At 42.9% G+C, this 16,278-nt stretch overlaps 1 protein-coding gene across 4 annotated transcripts in view; it reads right to left on the reverse strand.

Moving 5' to 3' along the window:
- The window catches only part of HERC2 (HECT and RLD domain containing E3 ubiquitin protein ligase 2), a 149,276-nt gene extending 135,279 nt beyond the window's left edge, over positions 1-13,997 (reverse strand). For 3 of the 4 annotated variants that reach the window (XM_075590569.1, XM_075590570.1, XM_075590566.1), the window contains exons 1-4: positions 13,841-13,997; positions 12,062-12,181; positions 11,718-11,810; positions 6,743-6,857 (exon numbers count right to left, since the gene is read on the reverse strand). In XM_075590569.1, the coding sequence (XP_075446684.1) occupies positions 6,743-6,857; positions 11,718-11,789 (187 nt within the window). In that variant the 5' untranslated portion in view covers positions 11,790-11,810; positions 12,062-12,181; positions 13,841-13,997. The remainder of the gene's footprint in view (positions 1-6,742; positions 6,858-11,717; positions 11,811-12,061; positions 12,182-13,840) is intronic. The other variant, XM_075590567.1, reaches the window with a different exon arrangement.
- Between the last annotated feature and the right edge of the window lie 2,281 nt (positions 13,998-16,278).

Raw genomic sequence — 16,278 nt, forward strand, 5'->3', positions numbered from 1 at the left:
TACTAGTCCACAGTCTATAAAACTTCCTAGATCTAACTCTCTACACTGTTAATAATGAGATACACACTAAAACATATTATAAAGAGGTGAATGCCAACTCCTATGTCTTAGCATCTAGCCACCACCATCCCCAATGGTTAAAAAATATTCCAAAAGGACAAGCACTTAGGGTAAAAAGAAACTGTTCACAAGTGGAAGTGTATAAGGAACAAATTGAGGACATGGGCAATAAGTTTAAAGATAGGAAATACAATGGGAAAGTTGTTAAAAATGCTATTGATCAAGCTAACAACATAGAAAGGGCTTCCTTGATCCATCCGGTTAAAAAAGTACCTGAAAATACCAATAAAGTATTTCTCCCTTTCATTACACAATTTAACGGTATGTCCAGGGAGATATCAAAAGTGTTTAATAAACACTGGGGGATCCTACAAAGAGATCCTATTCTACAATCCATATTACCTGACAAACCGCAAATTGTGTATAAAAAAGCTCAAAACTTAAAATCCCAGCTGGCCCCTAGTTGCCCTAAGAAACATCAAGGATTGGGACAAACAATGTGGTTAAAAGAACTTAAAGGTTATTTCCCCTGTAAAAAGTGCATTGGTTGTAGTTATGGATCAAAATGTAAAGAATTCAAATCCAATGTAACCGGTAAAAGTTTTGAAATCCGTTCATTCATTAATTGCAAATCTATTTTCTGTGTTTACCTTTTACAATGTCCCTGTAAATTACAATATGTAGGCAGGACGGGGAGACCACTGAAACGAAGATATGCCGAACATGTGTACAATATTAAAAATGGTTTGGAAACACACAGTGTTTCCAACCATTTTAAATTGCACCATAATCAATCCCCAGAGGGGCTCACATGTATCGGCATAGATTGTCCCAAGGTGGGTATCGGAGGGGGGGATAGACTACAGAGGGTTTCACAACAAGAAACCTTCTGGATCTATACTCTCAAGACCCTCTCCCCTAAAGGGTTAAACATCGATTTCGATTTAGCATCATTTCATTGATGTAATGTTAATATTTATTTTATCATCCAATGTTCTTTTATCATTGTATATTATGATATGTTTTTTATACAATTTTATTGTTTATGCATTTTAAGTGATCCCATGATTCCTAAGTGAGTCTGGGAGTCGCTTCAGAGGTGATTAAGCTCATACCCATCTGATGGTAATTATCAGGAAGTTGAATCACCCCTGTCATTCTTGGTCCAAAGTGGCTCCTGTACATAAGGGGTTAAACTGGGGCTATATATTGCACACGGGATTGACGAGGCTCCACAATTCCCTGACGAAGTGACGATCCCTGTCACGAAACGCGTAGGGAGGAGCCTAAGAGGTACTGCCCCACACACTCTAGCTGCTAGTCATTGAAGAGGAGACGGTGACGTCATCCAAACCGCGCCGGAATCTCGCGAGGTACACGCGGCACCGAGAAGGACATTCAAAGACTGAGTGCGGCGTTTGGGGTGTGCTGGGTCGGGCACTTCTTTGTTTTTACACTCACCGTCTTTCGTGAGTATTTTATCTGTTTTAGGTAGGCGTCATTAAAGTTTTTTATTACTGCGCAATCCTTTGCCCTCTTTTATCCCCATTGGAGGAAATATGAGGCTGAAGGAATCCTGAAGCTGATCCAGGAGACTACGTTCCTGAAAGGGAGACCTTCCTAACATCTACGGAAGCGGAGGACACCACGAGGGGTTCGTGTTACACCAAAGGCGACCGGGACCCAGAAGGCTCAAAGCACAGATTCTCTCCCCTGCATGCATCCTATCTACTTCTAGTAAGTAGGCATCTCATTGAGCTTAGAAAATAAGGGCACAATTGGCAATTAAATATACTGCGCAATGTCCTGTTTCTCTGCTTTATGTCACACATCTGCAGGTTGAATACATATCGTGAGGAGGACTGTATGCTCTTTACTCTGTGAACTGTGATTTTGATACCATCTATCATCAGCTGACCACTCAGGATTGGGACAGTCTGTATTTATTTGGACTTTAATATCACTTCACTGTATTTACACATGCGCCAGGTTTATGTCTATTTTTGTATTTGTATTCTTGTCTTGAGGTTTATTTTGGGATATTCCTCAGTAGATTACCAGGCTGCTTTAGTTGTGCACTGCACTATTTAATTCATACATGCACTGCATAGTTATACTTTAGGTATAGCGCTTGTCACAGTATATTTTGTATTTTTATAGTTCTCACAGCCTACAGGAAAAATGCAAATCTACATTACAAAGGAAACAAATTGTTGCTTTTCCAGGACTTCAGCCCAAATAGCCCAAAGGAAGAGGAAAATTCTCCCCACTGTGCCAAGAACTTTACCAAAAAGGCATACAATTCACACTCCTATACCCAGCCAAATTGAGTGTGGTCAAGGCGCTAAAACACTACTATTTGACTCTGCAGAAAGGCACAGACACTTTAAAGGCATTGCTCAACGCATCACAAGAGACACCCTGAAATAAACACGACAAGACTATGGTTATATTGGGTAGTGGAACGCCAATAAAGGGCCTACGGTATCTGAAAGCCTAGTGGCATGAAGCACTCAAATCACAGCCTTTTGCCGTCTGCTACATTGGAAGTTAGGTTGGATGCTAAATAAAGCAAAGAACCTTTTACCCTAAAATTTAAATCAGTTTAATGCAGCTGCAGACTGTCACTATTACAGTGTAACGATGCTCGTCTCAAGCAGGAAACGAACCCGCAGGGCTGAGGTAGGAAGGTGAAAGAACCAGCCTGAGCCGAGGGACAGAGTCCTGATAGAGTAGCGAGTCGTAAGCTGGAGGTCAGGGCTGGCAGCAGAGTTGCATGGTCAGTGTGCCGTGTCTGGTAACAAAGACAATAAGAAATCGCATTGCATGTCCTCAGCATGAATTGAAACTTTGCTCGACAACTTCCTGCTAACAGGGCTGTCCTTTTAAAGGACGTTGCCAGAGCAAAAATGGACGATCCAGCCAGAGGGTGAGCAAGAGCAAAATCCTGAACCGGAATCTTAAAACCCGGAAAGGATTTTGCCAAACCATATACAGACACCAAAGACTCCCAGATTTAGATCTCTTGAAATGTGAGAGGCTTAAATTCACCAGCAAAACGGAGGAAGATTCTTTCCCATCTCAAACACTGCAAAGCACAGGTGATACTCCTTCAAGGAACATCTAAGTGAAGACCCAAAGAGACTAAAAACCACACAGGATCAAAGAAGTGATTGCACCACCATACACAGAGAAGCAGAAAGGAACTGTAGTCCTAATTAACAAGGACCTGAACTATGAAAAACATTTTAAAGACACAGGGATAGATACCTTATTGTTGATATCACCATCGAAGGGTCATGAATGTTTATATACAAACACTACCCACTTAGCAAGTAACACAAATGAGAATCGGTGCCGATGGACACGAGGAATCCCCAATTCCTCCAACAAGATACAGAATTAAACAGTAACTCAGTGGGGTAACCAAGACCACGTAAAAAAATACTAGTATTCAAAATGAAGAGTGCATAAAATTCACACTAAGATTGTGTACTGATGGCTCCCTGCGTGCATTTTAGCCACTTGATTAGGCATTGAGGTTTATACCACAGATTGTATATTGGAAGTGTACTTTCCACATGTTATTGGAAAGCTTTATTCTAGATGCATTATTTATTAAAGTTCATTTTGAATACTAGTATCTCTTTGGGAGTTCTTGGCTACCCCAGTGAGATTGTTACTGTTTGAATGCTGTGGACAATTGGTTTAAGTCAAGCATGTTGTTGGTTAATGTATCTGAACCAAATCTGCCTAACCATTTATTCTTTACAGATCTATACCAAAAAATACTGGAGCGGGTTGCAAGAACTTATAGGGTGTGACTTCAATGTGGTGGAAGACTGGACACTATTAACGGGTACCAGGAAAGTACAACACTACTTCTTACTCAATTAGACACCCTAAACACTTTCAGGGACAACCTTGCACTGGTTGACCCCTGGAGAACCTTAAACCCACTGGAAAGAGAACACATTCTTTTCTCAAGCCCATAGTATATTTTACATAATAGATTACATCCTGGTATCAGCAAACTATGCAGAAAATCTTAGACAAATAGAAATAATTCCATATCACACACACCGATCTAGATCAACTTAATTTAACAACCACAAAAACTTCTACAGTAGCCGGTGTATTACTTCATACCTAGCCGAATACAGAGAGTTTAAGGAAGGACCGAAAAAAACAATGGCCCAATTATGAGGATAACAGGCTACACACTAAAGAGAATAAAGTGATATTGTGCGCAACTAGATAACCATCAAATAATATTCTTAGCATGAATAATATCTACTGTGAAAGTAAACACTACTTTAGTTATAATAATACAAAACCTTAAGTATATAATAGGAGCATGTGCTGTAGTCTGCTGCTGCTGATATTAGGGGCTCAACACCCCTATACTACAGAAAATACAAGAAAAACAGCGCAATACGCAATAGTGAAGCACTTAAAGATAATAAAATTATATTTATAGGGTAATAATTCTGCGTACATCAAGGATTAAAAAACAAGCATTCCATGTACCAAGACACGGGTTACCAAACACTGGAACAGGGCTGATGGAATCACTCTCTCTCCACCCTCGGTATGGCAATCGTCAGCTTTTGGAACTGTGGGATGTACCTCAGGTAGTTGGGTGACCTCTCATATGATGACACCGTTCGGCCTCCTTGGTGATTAGTCCCCTTGAGTTTGGTTCCTCTCCGTGATGGCAACAGTCTCTTGTAGTGTGGAAACAATGTCCAAATTCGTAGGTGGGCACGGACCCCCCTTCCTTTTTCTTAGTCAGCGTGCCGATCGAGGAAACAGCCCGTGAGTCAGGCATCGGAAGATAATGTCACAGGGGTCAACGTGATAGGTAAACACTAGGTACTGCTTACCATCTGAGCTCACCAGGTATACAGCATATACACAGCGAGAGCACATATCAGAGCAAAGGAGATCTAGTTAATACGCTGGTTTGGAGTATATCCTGGAAAAAATCTTCAGTGGTGCCCAAGTATATGGGATTTAAGCCTTTCAGGATTCAGTATTAACAGGAAAATCAAACACGTTTCATGGCGCAATGCCACTTTAGGTAATACACTAAAGAATCAATATTTTGGGGCACATGAAAGGCAGTACTGAGAGGTCATATCATTGCATATAGTGCCAGGAAAAATAAAACCTTAAACCAAACTAAACAATCTAAATTCTCAGCTAACAAGCATACAAGACAAACACACAAACGGCAATATCTAGAAACAAAAGGCGATACGAGAGGCCTTGCTAACGGTATATATTTTATAACTTGCCAGGGGCTTTTGTGACTGCCAACGCGTTGAACTCAGACCCTTTTGTGTTGGAACGAGTCAGGAATGCCCACTCTCCCCAATGATGTTTGACTTTGCGCTAGACCCCCTAATACGACACCTTAAACAGATGTACAACTGCTAAGGCCGCATTTATAGTGGGCGCGTGCGACAAAGTGCATGACATCAAGCACGTCGCTCACGCGAAACCTGCACTGAGGTCCGAGGTGACGCGGAGGCGTGGCAATGACGTCACGAGCGGTTCACCCTCATTGGCTAAACAGCGCACGTGACCCGGCCATCGCACATAGCAAAGACAAAATTGCCTGTCTTCTCTAGAATTGCGTGCTGTTGCGCTCCATCGCTCACACGCTCTATGGACTGCCTCAGAGAAGAGGTTTGTTGTTAGCGCGTGCTGTCGCGACCACTATAAACGCGGCCAAAGATATCGAAAACCATTAGCTACAAATGGCAGCTTTTACTGACAATATGCTCCCTTTCATATCAAACCCAAAGGAAGCATACCCAGCCATCAGAAAATACAGACCTTTAGCAAGGTCTATGGTCTAACCATAATTTATGGAACTCAGGAGGCACTAGCATTGAAAGACAGGAAAGAACTGAAATGGAAAGGGTCATTCCTAACGATACATCATACAAACTCAGCAAAGGCGGCAAAATCTAAAAATCTCATTTTTGGGATAGTGAATTTAAGGACTATTCCCTAAAATCCCATTTTTGCTGCGCCCCCCGTGTCCCGGCCCCTGCACTCGCCCCCCCCCCCCCTCCTCTCGAGTGACCCGACGTCAAATGACGCCACGTCACATGACCCGCAGCGTAATTTGACGCGAGTTGTCATGATGATGCATCACGTCGTATGACCCTGCGGCATCATTTGATGCCACGTTGTCATGGCTACGTGACCAGAAGCCAGCTGAATTCCGGTAAGGCTGGTTTTATAGTAAGCGCTGGTGCGCGTGCGGCTGCGCACACTGTTGCGTGTGCACGTGACGAGCGCGTTTTGTACCTATAGTACAAACAGTGGCGCGTGTGTGGCCATGACTGCACAGCATTAGGCCGTACTGTGGTTGGCTCAGTGTCAACTGACGGGCCATCAGCGCAAAAAGACCATTTTCATGTCTTTCCTGCCTTAGCTGAGGTTGCAGAGGCCTCGTACGGCCCACCAGCATTTAATTTAACTTAAGTTTAAGTTAACTTCTGACGTAACACTGACAAGACACAAATCAAAATGCTGATGAAAGATCAACATTTGAACCAAGGGCACCAATTTCTCCATCTACAGAGAAGCATCTTCCCAGAATACAGAGTATAGGTCTAAACAGCAGGCACAGGCAGTTCAGTGGCTGTGAAAGAAACAACCTCACCTTTCCTTGAAGGGAGTTCTCCATTCTGTGATAATTCTGTTCCAGTGTAAACGATCTCGCCATCTTTCACCATTTCATTCCAGAGGCCGCAAAACCCATCTCGTGTGAATGCAAGCTATGGAAAGAAAGGAGTTATTACAGTGAAATAGCAAGGGGTTCTTTTTCCCCCAATTAAATATTCCCGCAAAACCCCATTGCACCTAGTTGGTGGGGAGTGAGGGGGAGAGAAGACCCTAGATAAAAATTCAGCACCCGTTTTGTGACTAACAAACCAGTATTTCACTGCAGTGTCAAGTGCCCTGCTGCAGCCATGTTCATCTAATTCTTCAATAGAGGGTGGACTCAATGCACTGTTCTACTAGATTGAGCACAATATCACTAGCAGTGCTGCTCAACATCTTCCAATGTATAGCTCTGAGGAATGGAAGGGGTAGAATATCCTTTTACCTCTAGAATCCCCTGCAAACATTGGTCTATTGTGTAAACATAGCGGTACACGTTTATCAATAGATATATCCATAGCCAAAAGATAGTTCATGGATTTTAGGCAGGAAAAACAACATGATATTAAGTGTGGCAATAAAGTGAGCAGGTGACAGGAAAAATTCCCAGTATGCAAAATGAGCAGACGTGGGGAACCATCTCAGAATAGACATTACCTTAAGACCTGCTCTTTCAGAAGGATTTGGCAACAGGGACAGTTTCCAAAATGAACATACTGAGTGACATCCTCAGTGATAAACAGCATGACTTGCTCAGTTTGACAATGAGTGGCTTTATGCCAAGCAGCAGAGATGGGGAACAGTTTTGCCCAAGTTTGAAACCGCAACAAATTGCGTTTTTTTTCGGCAGTTCAGCTTTTAAAAAAGGCTAAAATTTGAATAATCACCTCTTTCTATTCGATTATGGGAAAACAATACCAAGAAGCAAAAGTGAACATTCAATTTTTTTTAAAAAAAGTTAACTGGAAGTTCGCTCCACGAAAAAATAAGTTTTAGGTGGATTTGCAACAAGAAGAAAACTCAAGCACAAAATACACTTAAATGTGCCCAATACTAAAAAGTGTGAAGTTAATCAAACTTAATAGAAGGCAACTAAAAAAACCTAAGTGAAAAATCAATTATATTAGTGAAATCATTAATACAACCCATGGAAATTATGCAGCTTCTTCACAATAAGACTTTACCAAGATCTTTTGGACATAAAGCAAAGACTCAAGAGCACAATAATTCCATGGGCATTTTAATGGAACACATTTTTTGTTTTTTAAAGAATATAGTGCAATGTGTTTAACAATGAATCTTGTGATATGGTAAAATAGCTCAGTCCCACTCACATACTGTAACACTAAATGTATTCAGGCATTTCACATTAAGCATAATTTTGGGTTGGTTGTTTTTTAAACAAATTTCGCAGGTTTTCAAAGAAATTGAGACGTTTGGCTGAAAGTTCATGGGGCAAACTCTGGAACAGCTAGGTGGTGATGAGCAAATGTGTCAAACATTTAAAAAAAAAAAAAATTTAAAATTAAAAAAAGGGAACAACCATAAACATTTAACCAAACAAAGAAACACGTGGCACAATGGAACAGCCGCATTGTATACAGTATGATTTCCCAAATACTCTACTGACCTTTTTGCCATGTCACAGTGCAGTACCACAACGTTAGAAAAAGATTTAAAAACGACACCTCTTTAGAAAAGTGCTATGCTTGGCCCGTTCTAGCAGCACGTCAGTAACAGGATGTGTGCCACGGTTTTGTTTTATGAGTAAACCAAAAATGAAGCAAGCTCTGCAAGAGTAGCGCTCCATGTGCATTAATGTTTCCGTAGGATTGTGAAGCGAGGAAAGAAGTGCATCTCACTAGCAAAACCAGAACCACTTATTGTACTAAATGCTGTACAGGTAAATGATCCGTCCAACCATGTATCCATGTAATATGGTGCCCAGTTCACACCAAGTTAAATGCCTCCCTCCCCCTATCCCCCCCAGCATGGGTAGAACAGGAGGTCTCTGGAGCACAACGCAGTATTTACAGCAAAGCGGACCCCTAGCTTCACAAGATAGTTACTTTGAAAAGTGCTGCCGATACTTCATGAAAGTTTATATGACCTGCGGACCAATTTTTTTGGTACAAAAAGGAAATCTTCACCATAACAAACATGCAATGGTTTTTCTTCTGCGCTTAAGTTCATGATGACCTAAATTCCAAGTTCCAAAAAGCTTGCAATGCAAGCAGGACAGATGGAAGAAAGATGCAAATAAAAGTCACCCAAGATACAAAAGATCCTCAGGTTATGTACTTCAATAAGGTTCTGAACCATTTATACATGTATAAAGTGATAACTAATAATACGTGAAGACTTACTCTGCTTAGTTCAGATTTGTCTCTTATTTGCGTTGTATAGAAGAATGTTTAAACTGCCACAGCTCCCCATTACCGTGCAGCATCGGACAATATTGTGTTACTACACTTGTTAGAGACAATATTTTTTTTTCTCACTTTGAGATAGCACAAGGGAAAAATGCAGTCCCCTAAGAATTACATCTGCTGATCAACTAATGCATTAGAACAGACCCGAACAATACTTTGGGATTACCTCCGTAAAACACATTCAATATACACCAAAGAGGGTAATTTATGAAAAACCCAATTGACGGGAATTTTTTCTCTTTACTCAATTTGCAGTGAAGTCGGTTCTCCATGCCAGGAAGTTCCATTCCATTCAATGGAATTCAAAAGTCTTGAAGGTATATGGAATAAAGGGGTCTAAATGCCTAAATGACAGCAAAGCAAGGAAGTAGCACACAACCTTTTTGACATGGCCAGTTAATTAATGAAGCACAATTTTTGGGGGTAGAGGAAAAATAAATTCCCTTGGTCCTTAAATGTGGTTTTAAACTAGCTCAATATAAAAAGTGAATGTCTTCCAAAATCCCTTCTGAAACTCCGCTCTTCAACGCTGATAAAACAATATGAAAAGGGTAGTGTACAGGATTTTCATAGGAAACCAGCCGTACAATGAGATCTGAACATGGAAAAAAAACAGACAGACATTCTCCTATGTACTGCATGTGGTTTACAGTTGCAATGGCTTAAACGCAAAAAAAAGACGGTGCAAAAACAGCGCTAAAATTATATGATACCCCTAATGGGACACACGTGTGAAATATAACAGTAAAGGCAGCCAGACAAATACTGACAGTACAGTCAGTTGGAAAGCATAGGAGAAAAAGAAAAATGTCGGCGCCAAATGTGACAATAATATATAGTCCAAACCATATAAGTGAAAGTCCAAATGTAGTCCTTAGATGATCAATGGATGTGCAGACGGACTGTGAATTCTCTCCAAGGTTTGGTGCAATATATGGAAATAAAAGAAAATAAATTATAGTGCAGTATGTCAGTCAATGCAGACATAAAAACATATAACACTAACAACACAATACAGACATGACAGACATGACAAACTAACAACAACACAAGCCAGACTAGAAAATAATAAAAAAGCTATTTATTGACAACTATTGTAGGGTTCTGGAGTATGGCTAGCAGACATCAATCCGGGGGGGGGGGGGGTAAAATCGTTGCCCTACTCACACGATACAGGATGAAATCAGGCAGTAAGGCTGGAGACACCGAAAGTTCTCTCAAGATGGCGACCGGAGCCCTCTCACTAGCGTCCCCACGTGAAGAAGATGCTGTGTGGAGCTGCACGGGTCACAGGAGCTGAAGCACCTCCAAGCGGATGTAGCGTCACGCTCTGTCTTCCTCCCGATGATGTTGTTCTCTCACGTATCTCGTCCCCCACACCTCAGATCGGATGGTTAGCTTCCAATAACACAGGCTGAAGATCTCTGTGCAGCAGGGGATGGACAATGTGAGGGGGATACAGGAAAAGGGACTTAGAGGCTTCAGAGCCTATTCCTCAGTGTGTCCCCCCCTCAGTGCCTGAGATGTGCACTTTATCCCCTCCTCACTGTGTTTGTACTTCCTATGGAGGGTGGGGGGAGCCCCTGTGATCTCTCAGTCCTTCCCTGTGGGAGTGACCTTGATCCCCTCTCATGAGGATCAAGGTCACTCCCACAGGGAAGGACTGAGAGACCACAGGGGCTCCCCCCACCCTCCATAGGAAGTACAAACACAGTGAGGAGGGGATAAAGTGCACATCTCAGGCACTGAGGGGGGGACACACTGAGGAATAGGCTCTGAAGCCTCTAAGTCCCTTTTCCTGTATCCCCCTCACATTGTCCATCCCCTGCTGCACAGAGATCTTCAGCCTGTGTTATTGGAAGCTAACCATCCGGTCTGAGGTGTGGGGGACGAGATACGTGAGAGAACAACATCATCGGGAGGAAGACAGAGCGTGACGCTACATCCGCTTGGAGGTGCTTCAGCTCCTGTGACCCGTGCAGCTCCACACAGCATCTTCTTCACGTGGGGACGCTAGTGAGAGGGCTCCGGTTGCCATCTTGAGAAAATTTTCGGTGTCTCCAGCCTTACTGCCTGATTTCATCCTGTATCGTGTGAGTAGGGCAACGATTTTACCTCACCCCCCCCCCCCCCCCCCGGATTGATGTCTACTAGCCATACTCCAGAACCCTACAATAGTTGTCAATAAATAGCTTTTTTATTATTTTCTAGTCTGGCTTGTGTTGTTGTTAGTTTGTCATGTCTGTCATGTCTGTATTGTGTTGTTAGTGTTATATGTTTTTATGTCTGCATTGACTGACATACTGCACTATAATTTATTTTCTTTTATTTCCATATATTGCACCAAACCTTGGAGAGAATTCACAGTCCGTCTGCACATCCATTGATCATCTAAGGACTACATTTGGACTTTCACTTATATGGTTTGGACTATATATTATTGTCACATTTGGCGCCGACATTTTTCTTTTTCTCAGTTGCAATGGCTTAGCAACACAGTAAAGGAAACAAAATCGCATTAGTTTTACATACAAACAGTACCTGTAAGTCCGTCTTCAGCCATTTGGAGTCAAACCTCTCCTGGGCAACCAAACTGAAATATTCAGACGACATCTTTGCTTGATGTTTTCAGGCCTAGCATTAAAAAGGCAAATTTAGGAAGCACAACAGTATTTACCACTGACACTACTAACAAAATGTTAACATTTCCCACCCAGATTGGCAGCCATGCAAGTGCAGCTTTAGAGAGGATATGGCCGCCACTACCAACCAACAACAAATAGAAGTGGTGGGGACCACACTTCAGTTTCTATCAGGTCAACTCTCCCAATGGAGCAAATAGCCCAACCAGCACCTGGAAAACAAGCATTTTTACAGTGACATACCTGGCATGGCAAGGCGACCTCTGGTGTGCTAGGGCCCACGCTGTACCAGGTACGTAATTAGGGCAGCAAAAAGATTAATAAAGCTTGTTGTAGCTGAAAGTTCTAGTAGCTGTATTGGTCCTATAGAAGTGTAGATACAGTGCAAATTGTCATTTTAAGGGACCAACATAAAATTATAGTAATGTGTACAATAAGACCTTTGGACACTAATTTAACCTATAAAGAACCCCAATACTTGTCCCCTGTAAATCATCAATATACAGCTTGTTGCTTTTGTGTGCATCAGGTGATTTATAACAAAACATCCACCATGCAGTAAGTGACAGTAACACAGATGGCCTCCAGGAAAACATAACTCAAAACCAATTCATTTACATGCATTCCCTTGAAACAGTCAGTGCTGGAGGAACACGACAAAGATGTATAATGTGTAGTAGGCTCATCCAGCACTGAAGCAATGCATGCAAGCAATATTTATTTATGCCAAGGCAATACGGACATTTGTTGATTTACCATAACTAACTCAACACCTTATGAGCAGTCAACAGAATTAATGAATGTAATATACTGGATTGCACAAAGGCCCAATACTTGGTATCAGAAGTTAACCCAGCATTACCTGCCATTAACTTGATTGACTATTAATACCAAAGCACCATTATCTGAGCTTTGTGAATCTACACCATAGAGGCCTCACATGCCAGCTGTGTAGGACCCCATACCTTCAGTACTAGAGGACACAGGGGCAGATTCATCAAGCTCCATGTGCGGGATCATATCTGATCCATCATTAACGGTTAGTAACTCAAACGGTAGATAAAAGGTGTGCTGCCGCCTAGGTTATTTTTTTTATTTTTTACTGAACTGCTCAACCTCCAGGGTGAACTATATGGCAGTTTAAAAGTCTCGCAGGACCTTTAAACCTGCATGAATTAGTTGAGCATCTTCAGGAGATATGAATCTCAGGAAGCATGAAACCCACCCGAGCTGAAATTAACCCAGTTCAGCTCCGCAGACCCCTTGCTTCCCACCAATGGGAGGACATTTTTGTAACACCGGATCAGGTGCTTTACCCCACATTGGTGCTTGTTAAATCCTAGCAACTGACAGCAGCAAGCAGCACAGTTTCCCAGTGCAAGGTCTTAGTAGCCATCTTGGCCCTGTTTAGAAGTAAAAACTCACTCAAGGTTTTAGTACCTTTAACAGACCAACAGCATAATATTGTCACAGGTTTCATCTTGAGGTCATGACACGCACACACACAATATTACAACACAGACGATTACCATATTAAAGTCAAGTGTGATACGTATAACACAAAGACACCACAAGAAATCCATGTGTGTGAATAAACGTGTTCTTTACACAATCAAACAGTGCATGAGAAAGCATAACCATGCATACAGCCATATACACATACCCAGTCATCACATACGATAAAGATGCCTACTTTAGTGTGTGCCACTGTGGATAGTCATGTGTACTGAACACTCAAACACTGCATGCACAGTATGAACACACACTTACATTATATATATATATATATATATATATATATATATATATATATATATATATATATATATATATATATATATATATATATATATATATATATATATATATATATATATATCCCACACACCTCCCCTGTGCCGCACTGTAGCTGTGTGCGGATATAAAGACACACAGATCACAGCGGTGTGTCTGACAGAGCACACAGGGTCAGTGTCACACCCGCTCTCTCGGGTACTACTCTGGCCGGGTCACCATCCTCACCTAATATGTCCGTCCTGTTCCCTCCCGCGGGCGCGGCGCTCGCCCAGCGGGTCACAACCAACCGGTCATCGCGAGTCGCCCGATCACCCGCTTCAAGACGAAACCACCCCCTGCGCCCAACACAGGAAGAAAAGGGCGCAGCCACTCAGAGGGCGGCCAATCAACAGCCACTGGGCTGACAACTTTACCAATCAGGGCAGGGTAGGGGCGGGACATCCTTCCAGTTTTACTGAGCTGCACAGCGGAGGGGAGAGGGGCGGTGACGTCATCAAAGGGGGAGAAAGATGTCACGTGATGGTGTTGTTAGACTGCTCTAGTCTCAGTATATGTGTCCTAATGTAAATACACATATTTAGAGGTGTACATAGATATATAGGGATATTCATGTACGACAGCCATATATAGCAATTTAAAAAAAAATGTGTGCATACATGTGTATAATATATATATATGTTAATGGTTTTGAAGCAAAAGGTGGCACTGTGCTCATTTGCATGTCATTTCCCAGAATCCCTTGCTGCCCTGGAAGTGCTGTGTGCTGGGGGATAATGGTGAAAGGCGCGGGTTGCAGACCTGTCTAAGACATTCAAATGAGCATACAGTAATATTTCCATTTGATATATATTATATATATATAGTGTGTGTGTGTGTGTGTGTGTGTGTGTGTGTGTGTGTGTGTGTGTGTGTGTGTGTGTGCGCGCACACACACCATAATACTGAGTTAAGTTATGGTGAGTAAAAAAAGCGATCTTGTCCATAGCTATGCATATCCAGTTAAAATCAACCCCACACTGATGAGACCCATCAAGTGTCAGTGGGTGGTTTTCTGGGTATGCACCTTAACCCTGGCTCTGCTCAAAGCTGTGACCATGCAGCAAGCTTAAGCCTATAGGGAACCATGTTAAAAATGGTTAATGAGGCAAAAAGTGACACTGTGTGCTCATTTGCATGTCATTTCCCAGAATCCCTTGCTGCAGGGGAAGTGCTGTATGCTGGGTGATAAAGGCGGGGTTGCAGACCTGCCTAAAACATGCAGATGAGCATACAGCTGTATTTGCATAGTGTGTTTGTGTGTGTGTGTGTGTGTGTGTGTGTGTGTGTGTGTGTGTGTGTGTGTGTGTGTGTGTGTGTGTGTGTGTGTGTGTGTGTGTGTGTGTGTGTGTGTGTGTGTGTGTGTGTGTATATACTGTATATATATATGTATATATATATACACACACACATCTCAATAAACCTTCAAGGAGTAAAATTATTAAGCTTTGGAGGTTCGGGACCACAATCCTCCCTAAGCTTGTTTTTAATAAAGAAGTGGTACTATTTATTACATTATAATTATTACTTACACTATCCTATGGACGCAGCCTAAGGAGACAGCGGGGGATGGAAGGGGGGCGGAGAGCTGCGAGCTTCTGCCCTAGGCCAGAAATCCCCAGGCTAGAGTTAAGGCCTTGACTCCCCACTAGTGAGGGTGGGTGTTCATAGGGACAGGCCCTTAGGTAAGGACCCTGTGCCCCTTCAGCTGTGCAGTTCCTTAGAGCAGGGAGAGACCCTATGTAGTTCCTTAGAGCAGGGAGAGACCCTGTGTAGTTCCTTAGAGTAGGGGGAGACCCTGTGTAGTTCCTTAGAGTAGGGGGAGACCCTGTTTAGTTCCTTAGAGCAGGGAGAGACCCTGTGTAGTTCCTTAGAGCAGGGAGAGACCCTGTGCAGTTCCTTAGAGCAGGGAGAGACCCTGTGTAGTTCCTTAGAGCAGGGAGAGGCCCTGTGTAGTTCCTTAGAGCAGGGAGAGACCCTGTGCAGTTCCTTAGAGCAGGGAGAGACCCTGTGCAGTTCCTTAGAGCAGGGAGAGACCCTGTGCAGTTCCTTAGAGCAGGGAGAGACCCTATGTAGTTCCTTAGAGCAGGGAGAGGCCCTGTGTAGTTCCTTAGAGCAGGGAGAGACCCTGTGTAGTTCCTTAGAGCAGGGAGAGACCCTGTGCAGTTCCTTAGAGCAGGGAGAGACCCTGTGCAGTTCCTTAGAGCAGGGAGAGACCCTGTGCAGTTCCTTAGAGCAGGGAGAGACCCTGTGCAGTTCCTTAGAGCAGGGAGAGACCCTGTGCAGTTCCTTAGAGCAGGGAGAGACCCTGTGTAGTTCCTTAGTGCAGGGAGAGACCCTGTGTAGTTCCTTAGTGCAGGGACCCAGTGAAAGGGTTTGCTGTATGTTCCTGTAAGCCGTGTTGCTGATCCAGAGACTGTCCTTACGGTGGGACGTCCAACGGGACCCCATGCCACGCGGAGGTACAGATCAGTGCTGGACCAAGCGGCGCCGGTAGACCCTTTGCGAAGACACCCAGGTGCAGAGACACCTGGGCAGGTATTTACATTCTTCCACACGTGCACCAACTTTACCTTGCTCCTCACATGTGACAGGCCTGTTCACACACTTGGATGGGCTTGGACTCT

This window comes from Ascaphus truei, chromosome 3, assembly GCF_040206685.1.
Source record: "Ascaphus truei isolate aAscTru1 chromosome 3, aAscTru1.hap1, whole genome shotgun sequence".
Classification (NCBI taxonomy): Eukaryota; Metazoa; Chordata; class Amphibia; order Anura; family Ascaphidae; genus Ascaphus; species Ascaphus truei.